At 51.1% G+C, this 18,824-nt stretch overlaps 1 protein-coding gene and 1 long non-coding RNA gene across 2 annotated transcripts in view; one reads left to right on the forward strand and one right to left on the reverse strand.

Annotated features, from left to right (window-relative positions):
- The window catches only part of LOC140918548 (uncharacterized), a 45,898-nt gene that overhangs the window by 18,706 nt on the left and 8,368 nt on the right, over positions 1–18,824 (forward strand). The window lies entirely within an intron of this gene.
- The window catches only part of LOC140918547 (mucosa-associated lymphoid tissue lymphoma translocation protein 1), a 68,625-nt gene continuing 59,074 nt past the window's right edge, over positions 9,274–18,824 (reverse strand). Inside the window, exon 15 of the mRNA XM_073363254.1 lies at positions 9,274–10,866. Coding sequence (XP_073219355.1) covers positions 10,504–10,866 — 363 coding nt within the window. The 3' untranslated portion in view covers positions 9,274–10,503. The remainder of the gene's footprint in view (positions 10,867–18,824) is intronic.

Genomic DNA, 18,824 nt, shown 5'->3' on the forward strand with positions numbered 1-18,824 from the left:
AGAGACCAGCCTTATGAGTCTATGGAACACAGAATATGAGTTTAGAAAACCCAGGGATCATTGCAGGCCTGATCCACAGCCAGCTGAAAGCAATGGAAAGACTTCCCTCGTCAACAAGAGACTTGGAGACAGACACTTAAGGATTGGAGAGTTCTCTTTTGTTTGTAAGGCCTTCTGAACATAGTGTGTCTGTTACTGGTCTCATGGACAACAGGGATGTCATTGTGGAATATTTGTTATGGGGTAAGTTAATGAGCATGAAGGAGCCTGTCTGCAAATCCTGGAGCAGCTAATATGATTGGACCTGAAGTAAACTCCAGTTATGCACAGGCCTTGAGGAGGGTTGTGACATATAGGCCTGTGTTATTGGTGAGACCCCCATCCTGTATGTTAGGGGTTGGATATAGAGTACACTTCCAAGTCACTAGGAGGTTATAGCCAACTTCAGACTTGCTGCCTGTTTTTCTGTGTTGCTTATTATTAAATCAGATAAATACCTTTGGCCTTTCTGAATGATAAGAAAATACATTTTTTCTACCTCCTCAAATGCTGTTGTTTTCCCTGGAAATGCTAATGGCATTATGTAAAAGGTTATTTCATCCTTCTTAATCTGAAGACATAGTGGCACAGTTGTGATGCCCTTTGTTTATGCCTTTTTAATGATGGCTTTTATCTCTGAGAATCTGAGGCCTCACTTACAGACTTTGGGGCTTTGTATCTTCAAAGCCTCTCACTTCAGGTTTCTCATTCAGTCTTATCAAGTACCCTTTGGTGAGGCTATAATCGATGTTAATGAGCTTCTAGAAGCAGCTGGCAGCTTCTTTATGAGTTGGGAAGATTCTTCTCTCTGAAGTGTTGCTTTGTGTTTTATCAGTTCAGTTTGCATAGCACAAGAGGCTGAGAGATTGGGGTCCTTTCCTTCAAGAAAAGATATATGCATCCTCACCTTCACATTTAAAACTTGAACTCCGGTGAATCAGAGATATTTGGGAGGTGTTGATAGCACTGAGCTCCTGGGACATAGGAAGAATTTAGTGTGTTTGTGTGTCTGTATATGTGTGGTGTATGCCCATCTTTGTATAAATATAGGCGCATGACTGTATGTTTATACAAGCTGTGTATTTATGTAGGTGTATGTGCATATAGTGTGTGTCTGTGTCCATGGGGGGTGGCAGTACCTATTTGTCTGTGGCCATGTGTGTCTACGTGCATGTGTGTGTGAATGCACAGAATTCTTTTTATTAAAAGAATGTGTGAAATTGTCCACACGCATCCTCTCAGTGATGCAGAGCCAGAAATAACAGTAGTGATAGTGCCCATAGCCAGCATGCCATGTATAGCTGCTGTGGAATCCACCCCTTACTGAGGAATTGTGCCCCAGAGCCCAAGATGTCATTTACAATATGTTTCTGGCCTTTATGGCAGTGAAGCAGACCTTGAAAATGTGAGCTGAGTGTAAGAGATGCAGACTTGTCTTCCCAACTTTGCAAAAAAGCCTGGAACAATGGGTTAACTCTGAAAAGTAAAGATTAAATGTCATTGTTAACTATTTCATGACTGCTCATTCTATCAGAGAGACAAGGTGGGTGGGATAATGTCTTTTATTGAACCAGCTTCTGTTGGTGAGAGAGAAGCTTTCATACCTCACCCACCTTGTCTCTCTAGTATTCTGGGACTGACAGGGCTACAACTACACTGCATACAACATTTTATCAGAAACACTCAACTAGTGGGTTCATCCTACAATCCCAAGCCCTCCTGTGCTGCCAGAGGTGCCATACACTCTAACTGCCCTCTAACCCACTGCCACAATCTCCAGTGGCCTTTCAATGGGATGCTCGTGAGCGTGCAGTTAAGAATGTGCTAAAGTGCTTTGAATCGGTTGCCATCTTAACTATGGAAAGGGATTGCTGCCTCTCCATAATAAAGCACTGTCATGGGAGCCAAGAGATAGTGGTGGGTGTTGAGGCCAGTCCCATAGCAGTACAGCAGCTATGTCAGTGCCTCAGCTGTTGTGTACATGCCTCATTTTTCCCCCCAATCTTCAGCCAGAACAGAAAATTTCTTTCTGCTAGCTGCATCTCCCACAGTTCTTGACCTCTAGGCTGCCCTCCTCTTTCTGCAGCTCAAGGAGGCAGATTAGAGTTTTGCAGCCTCATGGTCTGGTCTTGTCCCACCAGCTGCTGCTTACTTCCACGATTCTCCTCTGGCTGGTCACTTTGGTCAATTCAAGATCCAGGCTCTGGTGTCGAGGAGTTTCTGGTGGCTGGCTCTCCATGCTTCGGTTGTGACCTCTGTGCCCAGACCAAAACCCTCCCTGTGAAACTGCTGGGCCTCCTTCAGCTCTTGCCCACACCACCTCAGCCTTGGGCCATTGTGCTGATGAACGCCACATGGAGCTACCACCTCTCAAGGTTACACCATGATACTAGTAGTAGTTGATCTCCTGATGACAATGGTGCATCTGATATCATCCCACTGCCTCCCCACTGCTCAGAAAATATCTGTCACTTTCATGGGTTGCCCACAAGCATAGTATCCAACTGGAGGTCCTAGTTCATTTCCCACTTTGGAGGGAATTTCTGCACCTCCTAGGTACCTCAACTGCTTACCACCCTAGCACCAATGGTCAGGCAAAGAGGGTCAGATCCTGGAGCAAAATCAACAGTGCTTCCTAAATTACCACCAGGACAATTAGCTGGCACTTTTTCCCCATGCCGAATTTGCCTACAACAAGTCCACACGCCATGACCCAGTGGACCCCTTTTTTGCTTGCTCTGATGATTTTTTAGTGTGGTTTGGGTGGGTGGGGTTTTTTGCTCACTTAGGCAGTGTATGAGCTCTGTCACGGCTCTGGTGAGACCTTGTGTGGCTAGCCTTGCTGAGGGCCTGAAATCCTCTCGTGGGATCTCTTTCTGACTCCTCGCCTGCAGTTTCAGATTCCCCATGGGAGTCAGGAGGGGAAACACATTCAGGGCCCCACTGTTCAAACTGGGAAGGAGTGTGGGCTGGCTTATGAGACCTGCTTCTTCCCCTAGGGTGTTCAGGATCCATTTTAGGATTTGTGACTCCACAAGGCTGCCTCTCTGTTTTCCAGGGTCTCCTTGAGACTTACTTTGAGTCAGCTGATTGGAGGTCTTCCTTGTCCTTGGAGCCACTCCTTGTTCTGCCCTGAGACTTCCGGTTCATTTTTCCACATTGGAGTTACAGCTGCTCTGGTGGGTAGGGGATGCCACTTTCCTGTCCAACTCATAGCCCCGGGACCTAAAAGAGTCAGGGATGGGAGGCTGGGTGCAGGCTGGGCACAAGTTACCCACTGTCTGTTGAGCCTAAGAGTGCAGTTTCACAGATGGAGTAACATTTGATTTCATTCAGTGCTTTTTAGGTTGCTCTGCCATGCTTGGCTGGAAGGTGCAGAGGAGCCAGCAGAGAGGCACTGCAGCTGAGGCTCCAGGGAGTTCCAGAAATGGCATGAGGCAGAGCTTTCGGGGAGATCACTGCTCACCACTGCCCCAAAGTTTGACAAAAAACCCCATCTTAGGCAGATATGAAGGTGGGAGTTGTAAAAACTGCTACCCACACACTGGAAGCAAGCAGGAGCTGAGGGGACATGGTCAGATCATGTGGCTCAAACTCTTGATCTGCCGCCCTAAGCTGTAGAGAGAGGAGACACGCCCAAATGTCAATAATTGTGGGAGACACTGGGCTGCAGAAATGCAGTAATTTATTAGTCCGTTCTTTGATTCAAGGTTCTGGAAAGTCATAGCCAAAATCTCTACCTTGCCTCTTCAATCACTGTTTATTTGTAATGTTTAATAACAAATCTGTTTCATCAGCTTGACACTGTGGCAAGAAACTCAAACTCAGCAAAGGCAGAATTATCAAAGAGATTTTAGTTCTTAATCATGGTGAGAAGTCATGCCAGTGCTTTTTGTGCGTGTGGAGTTTGGTCGATAACTTCAAAGGGTGTCTTCATCCTTTGTCAAGATGTAAGATGACCATTATATTTGAAATTGTCATTGATAAGGAATAAAATTGTCTACATCTAGAAGATGAGAGAAAAATCTCAGTGTTTCATGATGTCTCATCTTTTTGCAAAATACTTTTCTGAGACCCAATATCACTGAGGTAATTTCAAGTGATTAATAACGGCAGAACGGGATGTGAAATGACTGTTTAAAGAAGTTAAGAATAGTGGAACCATATAAAGATACAGCGATATCAATAAATTTCATTTCTGTTCATTAATAAAACATAAGTTACGTGATTCAACATGGCACAAACACTGCTTCTGTCTCTGTGTATTTAGACTGGCATATGCCCCTCAATAGTGTAGGAGCTGCTTGCTGGAGCGTACTTTGGTAGGATTGCATTTCAGTTCCCTCTCATTTCTAACCATGCTGACTTTCATGATTCCCCCCCGCCCCCCTTTTCTAAACCCACTGTCAGCTTTAGTTTGGTATAACTTCAAAAAGATCCCTTTGGTTGTTTTCATTTTTGATGAGAACAGAAATATTTGGCATTTCCAAAGCTCCTTGCAGTGCCAGGGCTAAACAGAATGCCCATACATTAGCAAACTAGGCAAGAATGCATAAACATATCCTTTTGCTGGGTCTTCATGTGCAAATGTGATGGATGAAGGTCCACCTTTTATAGTTCCATACTTTATAGACCTTTGGCTCTGTGTGTCCACAGAGAATAATTTACCATTACCTGGTATTTCAGTGTGTTCAAATCCATTCTCAAGTATCAAGAAAAATTTTAGGAACATAAGAACTGCCATGTCAGATCAACCCAATGGTCCATCTTGTCCAATACCTTGTCTCTGAGGAAGGCATGAGAACTCCCAGTAATTTTATAGCTTGCTCAGAGAAGAAATTTCTCCCAGCCCTACAAATTAGTGGTTGACTTGAATCATAATCATCCTAAATAATTTTATCCTATTGGTATATGTAAAAAATTACATTAAAAAAACTGTTAAAATGCTATATCAAGATGCAAAGGGGTCGGCACCTGCCTTTCGCAAGTGCCCCCTTCCCTGGCTGATAGTGCCTGCAATCACAGTTCTTTTGACCAGGTCTTCAGCAACTCAGCCCTCTGGCTAAGCTTCATTTACTATCCCCCCTTCCAGAGTATACAGTCTCAGGTTCTTTTCCCAGTCCTGGTGTGGGGCTCTAAGGCTTCTTTCCATTGGCCCTGCCTTCATAAACAACCCAAACAAGGCCCATCTCAGTACCTGCAGCTGTGGTCCTTTCAACAGTCCTCCCTGGGCTCAGTCTGCAACCAGACCAGCTGGGCCCATCCTGGTGCCCTTGGCTGGTCAGGCCAGGTTCTGGGCTCAGGCTGCCCACCTTGACCTGTCCACAGTCCTGCTACTCAGCCAGGCACCTGGTCCTTCCTCTTCAAGCTCCAGGCAGGAACTGAACTCTCTGCTCTGCTGCTTGTCTTTTATATAGCCCTTCTGGCCCCTGATTGGTTGCTTCTCTGCAGCCACTCTAGGCTGCCTGGAGGACTTCTTTGCTACTCTGTTTTGGGGTGGCCTTCATTGTCCTTATCCTGAGAAATGTTCTGACCAGCACAGGGCAGAGAGTGGGACCCAGATGGCATTGCCAAGTCTACCAGCTCCAGCTAACTCCCAAACACCACCTGAGATGTGAGACTTTGGTTCACGTTATCATCACCCGCCTCTCCGCCACTCCCATGTGTGTCCTTCGGCAACTTATTTCTTCTCTTTCCTATTCCTCTCCTTTTGCCTCCTGCAGTGGTTCCCAAACTTGTTCCGCTGCTTGTGCAGGGAAAGCCCCTGGTGGGCCGGCCGGTTTGTTTACCTGCCACGTCCGTAGATTCACCCGATTGTGGCTCCCAGTGGCTGCAGTTTGCTGCTGCAGGCCAATGGGAGCTGCTGTTTAATGAGAGTCTGGATTAACTGGCCAAGGCTACATATTTTGCTACACTGCTGGGAGCCTGTCATCAGAAAGGCAGCTAAAAGCAATGTCCTAAACAGCTAGACATTGGTACAAGTTTGGTATATCTTGGGAGTGGCTAATCAGACCATGTGCTGTGCTGGAGTTCCTCCAGCAGAGTCGTTACAAGTGAGGGTCAACACCAGAGACAGAAGCTGCATTTTCTCTCTTTGCTGTTCTTTTCTCTTCCCTTTTGTATATGTTCATCTTGTAGGATACACCATTGACTTTAACAACAGCAGCAACATCTCCAGCTCCTGCCCTCTACAGGAGGTCAGACTAGATTATCATAATAGTCCCTCTGGCCTTGGATTCTATTAATCTGTGAATAATCTCAACTACATTTCCTCTTTTCCCCAAAAAGGACTGTTGTTACCGTCTTTAATATCATCTAAAAGATGGTCAGACAGTGGTGTTTTCCTTCTAAAAATTATCTGTGGCTAAAGGGAAAGGAAATAAAGGATATTGTTAAAATGATAGTCTTGCTACTTTACATTTCAAATGCTTTAACTGTTTTGAGATCTTTTTCTGTACCTTTAATAAAAGGTTAGAAAGATTTTTAATGGTGTGTTTGCCAGGGGACTAAGCAGGTCGAGCTCTCTGTATTCTTGAACCTTAACTCTTTAGTGTTTTAAAGTGACAGGGTCATGTTTGAGTTTCTGGATCCGTTTGTTATTCCATCAAAACTAAAACAATATCCTATCTGGGAAGATAGGCCCACATCGGACTTAAATGAAATATGGTTTTAAATTAAATTTGGATATTAGCATGATTGATAGGCCAAGACATGTGACCACAAAGAATGCGATCAGGAGAAAGAAGAGTTGTTTGTGTTAAACTTGTGGTGACCTTTGAAATACCAGTGTTAGCTTATTTAAGGTTTGGGCTGACATAATAGAAATAAAGAAAACAAGGTGCCAGGTGCAGGTTATATACGTTTGTTTAACTTACTATAAAGAAATGCTTAGTACTTAGTGTCAGGGCCGAGACATTGATGGCCGGGTCTAGAGGTTGGAGTAGGAGTCAGAGTTGGGAATCAAGCCAAGGGAGCTGGAATAAGAGTTAGAGAGTTCCACCAAGGATCAGAGACAGATTCAGAGACCGGGGCAAGGATCAGGAACAACTCAGGAAAGCAGGAACCAGGAGCAAGGCAGGAAAGCAGGACTCAGGAGTGAGGCAAGACAACAGGGTTCAAAGTAGCAGCCATAGAGAGCCCAGTTTTGTGGAGTGACCTAGCAGATCACCGGTCCAGATAACACCAGGGGAACGTCACAATGAGCCACTCACTTTGTTGATGGGTTTCAAAGGTGTTTGCTGACAGCAGAGGAAGGGTGAGACTCAGGAATCCTGGGTTCAGTACCAGTTTCTGGAGGGCAAAGTGCTGTAGTAGGATAGACGCTTTAGTCCATGTACCTTCAGCCCATGCATGTCCCCTTGGGTCCTGGCCCACTCTCCTTCTGCTCCTATGGAACCCCCACCTTCATCCTGACTCCTGCCTGTCTGCTGCTATCCAACCCTTTCCCCAGCCTTTGAATTCTGCCTTCCTGCATTGGTTCTATCCCTCTCACCCTCTGGCTCAGAGGCGGTGGAGGGGGTGCTGAGGTTTAGGACTAAGGGGTGTACATCAGGCACAGAGGGAGCTCTGGCAGTGATGGAGGATGAGAGGACAGGCACTTGACTTGGAGATACACGGCAGGCTGAGGAAGCGGCATGCTCAGGGTAGCTATGGTGGCATGATGTTCCACTCCCATGGGTGGCACGTGAACTCCTCCTTCGAGGAGGCTAACCCCACAGCCACGGCCCTTCTTCCGCCCTTCCCCCCCCCCCCCCCCCGCCACTCGCTGGAGTCCCAAGCCCCTCACTGTGGCTGGAGGAGCTCCAACCGGGCTTCCCCGAGCACCGGTCCACCTGCCCCAGCCACCGTAGGTCACTGGCTGGCCCGCCCCAGCTGCCCTGTCTCCCGGGCTGCCAGCTGGCCCAAGTCAGCCCAAGCACCAGCCCACCCCGCCCCAACTGCCCCAAACCACCAGTGGTCAACCCCAGCTGCAGAATTTTAAAATACTGTGCGCAGAATTTTTAATTTTTTGGTGCAGAATTCCCTCCGGAGTAACTAGCGTTTCTCAATGAAACAGTTGTAAGAATTGTTTTTTTAACATAGACAAAACATTGTATTTTTCCCTAATTTCTTTCTTGGAAATGACTGCATTGGTTTAGCTTAAAGTAAAAAAAATTATCCCAATGCAGAAACCCTGCATAGAAAATTTCAGTTCAGAAGGTTAAAGTTTGGCAAAGTGATAAGCAAATGAAAACAGGGTCTTATAATGGGACGTGTCAGGCTACCTTAACAATAATTCAGACACTCTCGACCCCAGGAAACATTGCACCTTTAGCACAGAGTCATAGGGCCAGGTTCTGTTAATTTTCGTTATGGGAGTTTAATGAATGTTTTAAACTTACTATTAGTTTGGTGTCTGACAAGCAAAACTGAGTCACCGGCAAAAGAACTCCAAGCCCCAATTACCATTAATGTCATGTGACCTACAACATCCTGCAACCCTATCCAACCTGCCCAATAATTCCTTGGGCTTTTCATGCTCTGGTATGTAAGCAGCAGATGTTGGCACAGAGCTTGCTGTGGCCCAACATATCTAATCAGCCTTCAGATCCCAAGGAACTACACCAGATAGACAGACATGCCTGCCCACCCAATGGTATTGTGATGTGCTGAGCTGCTTTCCAGGATGCCATCCACACGTTACAAAGTCACTGTCACATGCTGCAGGAGACAGCCCCTTGAAGGCCCACGTTCAGACTTGGCGGGGGGTGAGGAGGGGGACTTGGTGGCTGCCATCACCCTGGTAAGACATGACTGTACGCTGTGGCAAGCATTGTGCATGATGCTCTGAGTGTGCGCTTCAGCAGAGCTCCCTCTCTCACCACCGCTGCTCAGTGCACAAAGGCTGGTTTCTGTCTCTCTTCTCAGCACACAGACTTCAGTGGAGCTATATAGCAGCTGAACATCCACCCCTCATTCTTCTGCAGAGAGGCAGCACAAGGCCTATGGATCTCTTCAGCCCTCAAAATAGGATTTACATGAAATTTAACTGGTATCTTCAGTCTGTGACAGCCATTGCACAGGGGAGCTTCCCGCTAGGTGAATCATTTGCTACAGCCGTGCAATCTACACTGGAAGGGTCCTTCATTTCTTCAAAAAGAAAACACCAAGCAATTCCCACACGAGGAAAACTGACAATTTACAGTTAAGGCTGCAGTCATGTTATCTAAGTACTAGAAAGAAAATCCACACCTTAATACACAGGTTCGCAGTCACAAAGGGGAATAGTTAGATATTCAGTGGGCCAGAGAGTGAGAATGATTTCATAGCCCAGTAGCTATAGCACCTACCTGGGAAGAGGGAGACCCACATGCCAGGCCCTTATTCCAAAGAATATTTAATAGAAAGCACACTCTGTATGCCTGCCCACCCACTAAAATGTAGGCACCTTAGGGACTTTGGCAATGGACACCCCAGGGTTAGGTGGTAGCTGAGAAGAAGTTTTGTGAATGCCAGTGGTGCCTAAATGTTGGACCTACGCACCTGTAGTGGCAATTAGATGTCTAAATCCCCCTTGTGAATCTCACCCACAGATGCCCAAAACCACTCAGACACTAGAGAACACTAGGTTAAAGCATCCAGCTACATCAGACGCATCCCACAAACACTGTCATTTAGAATATAACAAAACCTTTAACTCTGACCCACGTTAGAACCAGGGGAAAAACAATGTAATAAATATGTTAAAATACATTAAAATTATGTGCATTTGCAAAATGATATCAGAAGGTGGTTTAGAGAAAAATGAACATAATCCCAAATACAAAGATCAAATATATCCTTTAGAAACACAAATATACGTTATTGTACAATTGTTTGTTGCATGTTCCTATTAGATAGAAAAGCCTAACACCATTTCAGCATCACATACTGAACACAGCTACACAGTCATATAATTTTACTTTTGTCATTTGTTAATTCTTTGTAATATTTATACAGAGTTGAGAGAACTGTTTACTTTTTTAATTGTATCTGTGGTTGTATCAGACATGCCTGCAAGGTCCTTGGGTCTCTTCACTTACCATTTCTTACAGTTTTGTCAGTGCTTGATATAGACATTTGTATATTAAAGTGTGACTCTCCAAGCAGCTCAGTTGCCAACACTGGCTGTAAATGAATGACATTTGCTGTTCGGGAATGTGATGACTCATGTCAGTCACACTGTCTAGTGGACAGTAAAATCACCCATCTGCAGAACGCCCTTGTTTTAAACAGCTTATAGCTTTGCCTGTGAATCAGGTAAAGCTCACTAGGACTCCCTGCTAATGGGATGAGAGGAGAAACCCTTTCAACAGCAGCCTTGACCATCTGGTTGTGATCCACGCCAGACTGGAGAAGAGCTCAGACTAGAATACAGATTATGGGAGTTGTCTGGTTTGTAACTTGAAATACAGTCTGCTGATAGTGAGATGAACTCACCCCACGTCAAGGACAATCCTGCCTTGGGCCAGTCCTTTGTAGTGCTGAGCAGAGGCTGCTCAGGTCACTCTCATCGTTTTCCTCCGGCTCGCTGCATATGTTTGACTGGCTGCTACATTGCCAGCTGTGTCTGGGCTCTGCTGTCAGAGAGGTGGGGCCCTCATGGGCTACAGTCACAGCAGGGGCATCCTTGGGGCACATGGTGGCAGCAGCCTCTTGGCCCGCCATGCTGGATGGGTTTGCAGAGCTTTTCGGGCTGAACAGTTTTGCTAGCAGAGATTTCTGGAGGATTTTCTGCAGACTCTCGCAAGCCCTCTGCTTGGTGCCCAGCTGGGTGTAATGCAAATCCAGCTGCAGCAGCACATCAGTCTGGGGAAAGAGCAGAAGACTCAGAATGAATCAGAGATGAAAACCTAAAGCAGGCTTCACTTCAACCACCACCAACGGACCAAGGGCTGGACTGGGTGCTCTTGGGAGCTCACTGCCCCCAAACACTGTCTGCAGCACGTAACTCTGGCCAGGAGACCCAGGTCACTGACAAACTTCACCGGGACACATTCACAACTAGCTAACTGTGTTATTGTATCTGCTTACACCAGCAGTGAATCTGGCCCATTGTCTACCTACTGGACTTCCTGGTTTCCATTGAAATGAGCTCTCTTGGCGACAGGATAAGCTGTGCTTGGGATGTACCCTTTGTCACTGGTGACATCGCAGGAGTTTGGCTAAGTGGAGCCAGGGGCTCTGTGGGAGGCTGCTCCTCTTATGGTGAGGATTGCGATTTCTTATAAAAGTGTTGCAATGTTGTTGTTTTGAATCAGTCATCTTGGCCATAGGTTTAGGCCCAGGGAAGGCACCAGGGAAGGCAGGTCTGGCATTAGGGCTCAAAATGAATTCAGTTCGGCACATTCTGGGGATTAAAAGCTGACTGACCTCAAAATGTAGTTGTTAATGGGGAACTGTCAACGAATAGGGGTGTGTAGGGAGCCAGGGTGGCTCCTCTCCGAACCAGAGGGTAAAGAGCCACCCTCTCAGCCTGGGTGGGCGGGGCCAGACCAAGCTTCTGCCAATCCCCGGAAGGGGAAGGGTGGGACAGGAAGTACAAAGGGCGGGGCCCTCTGCCCAGTGAGGAGAGCACCAGGGAGGGAGACAGACACAGGCTGCTCCCTCGCGATCCTGCTGCTGACCCAGGCGAAGCCCTGGGCAAGGAGGAGCCTGAACGGGAGGAAGGCCTGTGGCAACCAGGACTGCCAGCTGCTGAATACCCAGAGGTCCTGGAGGGACCTGACCGCAGCCCGGGCCAGCGTGAGTCCGATACAGAGGGGGAGCGGGAGTGGCCCGCGGCGGAATACTCGGACGAGATGGAGGGACCGGAGCTGCCCGCAGCGGAATATCCGGATGAGATGGAGGGACCGGAGCGACCCGCCTGAGAGACCGGGTAGGAAGTAGCCCAGGGGCCGAACTGCACCGTGGGCTGGGTGTGTTTGGTCAGCGGGCGCGGATGGCCCCGCTGACCCAGCGGCGGGACTTTTGCCTCCCGCCACTGTCAGGGCCCTGGGTTGGAACGCAGTGGAGTTGGGTGGGCCTGTGTTCCCCTACCCCGGCCAACCTGCCCGAGGGGCGCGCTGCTGACTCGTGCCGGCACTCCCCTGCCTGAAGGGGGCGCTACTGACTCCGGCCGGCACACCTTCCCCGCTAATTCCCCAACGCCCGGAAGGTGTGGCTGAGGCCTGCCAGTTAGACCATAGCTCTCCATCGCCCCTAGGGGCTTGGAGGACCGACCGAAACCTGTCACAAGTGGTGGAGAATGTGGGCATAGATCCCAACCCCTGCCGAAAGGGGTTAGTGCGAGGGCGCCTCTGAAGCTCCCATACTGGAAAGATGGAGATGGAAAGGCTTATCAAGTTCCTCGCTGAGAGCCAGCAACAGCAGCAGCACCAACTCGTGCAGCAGCTGGGCGCCCACCAGCAGCAGTTGCTTCAAACCCTGGGGGCCCAGCACCAGGAACAACAAACCCAGTGCTTCCAGCAGCTTGCAACCCTGTGGCCGGGCCAGGGTGGTGCTCAACCGGAGCGGGCAGCCACCCCGACCCCTCCCGCCCCACCAATCCATCTGGCCAAGATGGGGCCTGAGGATGACCCGGAAGCCTACCTAGTGACCTTCGAGTGGGTTGCCTCAGTGGCTGGTTGGGCGCCTGACCAATGGGTGACACTCCTCGCCCCATATCTGACGGGGCTAGCCCAGAAGGCTTACCGTGGGCTCCCAGATGATGAGGCCCACATTTATGCTCGAGTGAAAGCAACTATCTTGGATGCCTTCGACATTACCGCAGAAACCTTTTGGCAATGGTTTCGGGAAAAGGTCTACCCACCGGGCGCCAGACCCCAGGCGGTGGCCCAGGAACTGAAGGACGTGGGTACCCAATGGCTCCAACCTGAGCATCGAACCGCAGCTGAGGTGACGGAACAGGTCATCCTTGAACAATTCGTGCACATCCTCCCACCCCAGGGGAGGGCTTGGGTGTTACGGCACCGGCCACAAAGTCTGAGCACGGCCGTTGCGCTTATGGAGGACTTTCTCGAGGCTGAGTCCCCGATAGGACCGGCTGCCTGCCCCAGAAAACCCTGAACTCAATGCACAGAAACTTGAACGGAGGGAGCGCACCTCCCAAACCAACGCACCCCACCATACCGGACGACCAGAAGGCGGCAGGGCTGAGTTTTCCCGACAGCCCGAGTCAACACCAGTCTCCGGCCCTGGATGCTTAACCTGACCACCAGGCCCCAGCCCACTCTGCGGCCCCACTGGTGCCCCCATGTGGCCGGCGCGCCCAGAGGTAGGACCTTGTTTCCGATGTGGTGAGTATGGGCATCTGCAACAGGGCTGTCCTGCAATGGATTGCAACTTTGGCCTGGTGTGCGCCAGGGAGTGACGGGCCCATCTGCCCTCCGTGGCCAAACTGACAGCTCCCATGGAAGTCGCCGGGGTCCCCGTGGTGGGTCTAATCGATTTGGACTATGGGCAGACCCTTGTCCGCCAGGCGCTCTTCTTGGACACCAAGCGGACCGTCAGGGAAGTACGGATTCAGTGCATCCACGGAGACGTAAAATCGTACCCCATGGTGCGGGTCCCCATCATGGTGCACAGAGTAACTCAGTTAATGAATGTGGCGGCGGCATCCCTCGCCTATCCAGTGATCCTGGGCCGTGACTGGCCAGACTTCGTCGAGGTGCTCCAATCCCTACCCACCAAAGAGGCGTTCGAGGGAGCCCCGCCTGAGAAGAAGACAGGACCTGACTCAAGCTCCGACTCTGGAGCTGAACCAGGCCCCGCCCCCGGGCAGGATGGCCTGGAAATGGCGGGTCACCCTCCTGACCTGGTGGACTTTAGCCGAGATCAAAGGGAGGATCCTATGCTCCGGTTTGCCTATGAGCAGCTGGCCCGGGTGGATGGTGAGGTCGTGGAGGCGCAGCGCACCACCCAATGGCCCAGGTTTGAACTCAACCACGAGCGGCTCTACCGCCTTGACCGAAACCCCCAGACCCAAGAGGTCCGGACCCAACTCATGGTCCCCCGCATCCATCGTCGGGCTGTCCTGAAGCTGGCCCATGACATCCCGGCGGCCGGCCATTTAGGGCAGGAAAAAACTGCGGCCAGGGTCCTGGCCAGGTTCTTCTGGCCCGGCGTCCACTGTGAGGTGAAGGAGTATTGTGCGTCGTGCCCGGACTGCCAACATGCAGCCCCGGCCGGGGTCAGAAGGCCCCCCTGGTCCCGTTACCAGTCGTAGGTGTGCCATTTGAGTGGGTAGCAATGGACCTGGTTGGGCCTTTCCCAAAAAGCAAGGCGGGCCATCAATACATCCTCGTCCTGATGGACTACGCCACCCGCTTCCCGGAGGCCATCCCCTTAAGAAGTATCACCGCCTGCACTATCACTGCGGAGCGCGTGAAGATCTTCGCAAGGGTGGGCCTCCCACGGGAGATACTCACTGATCAAGGGACCAACTTCATGTCTAAGTTGTTCCGCCAGGTATGCGCCCTATTGGGGATTAAGAAATTGCAGACCTCGGTCTACCATCCCCAGACTGACGGATTGGTTGAGCGGTTTAACCAGACCCTGAAGGGAATGTTGTGGCGTTTCCCCACCCAGGACCTCCGCCAGTGGGACCAGCTGCTCTCTCCTTTACTACTGGCGATTCGAGAAGTCCCACAGGCGTCCACGAAGTTCTCCCCGTTTGAGCTCCTCTATAGGCGGCGACCCCGCGGGGTGTTGGACCTCTTGAGGGAGACTTGGGAACACAACCCGTCCGCAACACAGGGTCTCTTGCAATATGTCTTACAACTGCAGGGGCGGCTGGTGTGGGCGGGCGAGCTCGCGAGGGAGAACTTAAACACTGCCCAAAGAGCCCAGGAGCAGCACTACAATTGGGGTGCCCAGGCTCGATCATTCGGGCCAGGGGACCGAGTACTCCGCCTGCTCCCCTCGGAGGAATCAAAGCTTTTTGCCCGCTGGCAGGGTCCGTATGAGGTCCTCCGCCAGGTAGGGCCGGTAACCTATGAGATTCGGCAATCTGGTCGCCGTAAGGAAAAGCAGATTTATCATGTAAACCTCTTAAAACCTTGGCAGGACCGGGAAGGGCTCCTAGTGGCCCCCTATCCCCCCGAACCGGAACTGGGGCCCCAACCACCCGAGGAGTCAGATAATGGTGAACCCCAGCTAGCAGAGACACTCACCGTCGAGCAGCGAGAACAGGCACTCTGCTTAGTGAGAGCATTCCCCAAGACGTTCACCACGAAACCCAGGCGGACTACACTCACCTACCATGTGATCCAGACAGAACCCGGGGTGGTGGTCCAAGAGACAACCCGGCCATTGCCTAGGTGAATGCGGGAGGCCGTAGAGGAGGAAGTCCAGGCGATGTTGGAGTTGGGTGTTGTTGAGCCCTCCCAGAGTGAGTGGCGGAGCCCCATCGTCCTCGTACCGAAGCCCGATGGGAGCCAGCGGTTTTGCATTGACTTCCGGAGGGTAAAGGCCATCTCAAAATTTGACGCCTATCCGATGCCCCGCGTCGATGAGCTCCTCGACCGGCTCGGGGAGGCCTGTTATATCACCACTTTAGATCTCACCAAAGGGTACTGGCAGATCCCCCTGGATCCCAGGTCCAAGGAGAAGACCGCGTTTGCCACCGCTTCAGGGTTATACCATTTCACCCGGATGCCTTTCGGCCTACATGGGGCCCCGGCAACCTTCCAGCGTTTGATGGACCAGGTGTTGCAACCACACACGAAATACGCGGTGGCCTACCTAGATGATGTGGTCATCTATGGCAATAACTGGGAGGAACATCATAACCAAGTAGTGGCAGTCCTCTGGGACCTCCGCGCAGCCGGGCTTACGGCCAACTCGAAAAAATGCCGAATCAGGCGGGAGGAAACCACTTACCTGGGGTACACCTTGGGCCGGGGACAGGTCCGCCCCCTCATCGGGAAGGTCCAAGCACTCCAGGAATGTCCGGTGCCGACCACGAAGAGGCAAGTACGTCAATTTTTGGGCTTAGCTGGTTATTATCGGCGGTTTGTACCCCACTTCGCAAGCATTACGGCCCCGCTAACAGAGCTCTTGACCAAGGACAGTCCCCGCCGGGTGCATTGGTCCAACGAGTGCGAGACGGCCTTTCAAACTATCAAAGAACGGCTGTGTAGCAATCCAATACTCTTCAGCCCTGACTTTCATCGTGACTTTATTGTCCAGACAGATGCCTCAGGCGTTGGGCTTGGGGCGGTCCTCTCGCAGAAGGTGGATGGGGAGGAACACCCGATTGTTTACCTCAGTCGGAAGCTGTTCCCCAGAGAACGGAACTACTCCGTCGTGGAGAAAGAGGCCCTAGCCGTTAAGTGGGCAGTCGATGCTCTCCGCTACTACCTCCTCGGGGCCCCCTTTATACTGGTTATGGACCACGCACCCCTGAAGTGGCTTAATAAGATGAAGGACAATAATGCCAGGCTGATGCGATGGTATATCGCTCTGCAGCCCTATGCCTTCACGATTCACCATCGGGCGGGACGAGACAACGCCAATGCGGATTTCCTGTCCCACCTCGGAGAAGGTGAGAACGCCAGCTCCGAAGATTGGGAGCTGGATTTGAGGGGTGGGGTATGTAGGGAGCCAGGGTGGCTCCCCTCCGAACCAGAGGGTAAAGAGCCACCCTCTCAGCCTGGGTGGGCGGGGCCAGACCAAGCTTCCGCCAATCCCTGGAAGGGGAAGGGTGGGACAGGAAGTACAAAGGGCGGGGCCCTCTGCCCAGTGAGGAGAGCACCAGGGAAGGAGACAGACACAGGTTACTGGCTGCTCCCTCACAATCCTGCTGCTGACCCAGGCGAAGCCCTGGGCAAGGAGGAGCCTGACCGGGAGGAAGGCCTGTGGCAACCAGGACTGCCAGCTGCTGAATACCCAGAGGACCTGGAGGGGCCTGACTGCAGCCCAGGCCAGCGTGAGTCCGATACAGAGGGGGAGCAGGAGCGGCCCACGGCGGAATACTCGGACGAGATCGAGGGACCGGAGCTGCCCGCAGCGGAATACCCGGATGAGATGGAGGGACCGGAGCGACCCGCCTGAAAGACCGGGTAGGAAGTAGCCCAGGCGCCGAACTGCACCGTGGGCTGGGTGTGTTTGGTCAGCGGGTGCGGATGGCCCCGCTGACCCAGCGGCGGGACTTTCGCCTCCCGCCACTGTCAGGGCCCTGGGCTGCAACGCAGTGGAGTTGGGTGGGCCTGTGTTCCCCTACCCCGGCCAACCTGCCCGAGGGGCGCGCTGCTGACTCGTGCCGGCGCTCCCCTGCCCGAGGGGCGCGCTGCTGACTCGTGCCGGCGCTCCCCTGCCCGAGGGGCGCGCTGCTGACTCGTGCCGGCGCTCCCCTGCCCGAGGGGCGCGCTGCTGACTCGTGCCGGCGCTCCCCTGCCCGAGGGGCGCGCTGCTGACTCGTGCCGGCGCTCCCCTGCCCGAGGGGCGCGCTGCTGACTCCGGCTGGCACACCTTCCCTGCTAATTCCCCAACTCCCGGAAGGTGTGGCTGAGGCCTGCCAGTGAGACCATAGCTCTCCATCGCCCCTAGGGGCTCGGAGGACCAACCGAAACCTGTCACAGGGTGTTTCTAGTGGGATCTGTTCTTGGCCCATTGCTATTCAATATTTTTACCAATGATCTGGAAGAAAATATAAAATCATGGCTGGTAAGTCTGCAGATGACACAAACTGGGGAAGTGATAAGTAAGTAAGCAAGAACAGATCACTGACACAGAGCAATCTGGATCACTTCGTAAACTGGATGCAATGAAACAACATGCATGTAATACAGTCAAATATAAGATCATTTGTCTAGGAAGAAAGAATGTATGGCACACTTACAGAATAGGCGACTGTATCCTGGAAAGCAGCGACTCTGAAGAGGACTTAGGAGTTATGACAGATAAACAATTGATAAACAAAAGTGAAATGCTGTGGCTGAGAGAGCATATAGAGTCCTTGGATGTATAAGTAGATCACTGAAGAGGAGTGGGGGAATGGTAGTACATCTGTATAAGGCATTAGCAAGACCATTATTGCAATATTGTGTCCAGTTCTGGTATCCACACTTAAAACAGATGTTGACCAATTGGAAAGGTTTTGAAGCAAGGGATAAGAGGTGATTTGATCGCAGTTTATAAGGAGCTTGTGACAAAGTGCTGAGGTCTAATAGATGGGCCAGCACTCTGATCACTGTACCTGCACTTAGTTTCTCCAGCGATGGTCGATTGAGGAAATAGGGAGGAATTAACTAATGAGACGGGGAAGCAGGGTGAGTTAAGGGACTAATTGGCCCATCATTTGACTAGCTTGATAAAAGACAGGGTTAGCAAGGAAAAAGGAGAGGACAGAGCTAGCTGTGCGCAGATTGAAGGTAATCCCAAGGAAGAGAGATCTCTTTTCCTCCCAGGGCCCTGATGAACAGAGGTTGATTGTTCTAGGGTCATAGGTATTAGAATTGTGGCATTGCCCTGTATAGGTGTTGGTGGAGGGGACTTGAATAAATTACATGGAGTAGACACTAAAAGAAGAGACTGTGAGCAGTTTCTGCAGTGATCAAGGACTGGGGGGATCTACGCCCCACTACAAGTGTGGGTTTGTCTGGGATATGGATTCCCCTGCAGGGGTGACTGAAAATTTGTCGGGGGGAGTTGGTGTGAAGGCTCAGCATCCAGACACAGCAGACTCTGCCGTGGTTGGCTGAGGAGCAGAAAGAGCTGCAAAACACTATGCATTCCAGCAATCCCACCGATTTGAACGTCCATCC

Source organism: Lepidochelys kempii, chromosome 10, assembly GCF_965140285.1.
Source record: "Lepidochelys kempii isolate rLepKem1 chromosome 10, rLepKem1.hap1, whole genome shotgun sequence".
NCBI classification, from domain to species: domain Eukaryota; kingdom Metazoa; phylum Chordata; order Testudines; family Cheloniidae; genus Lepidochelys; species Lepidochelys kempii.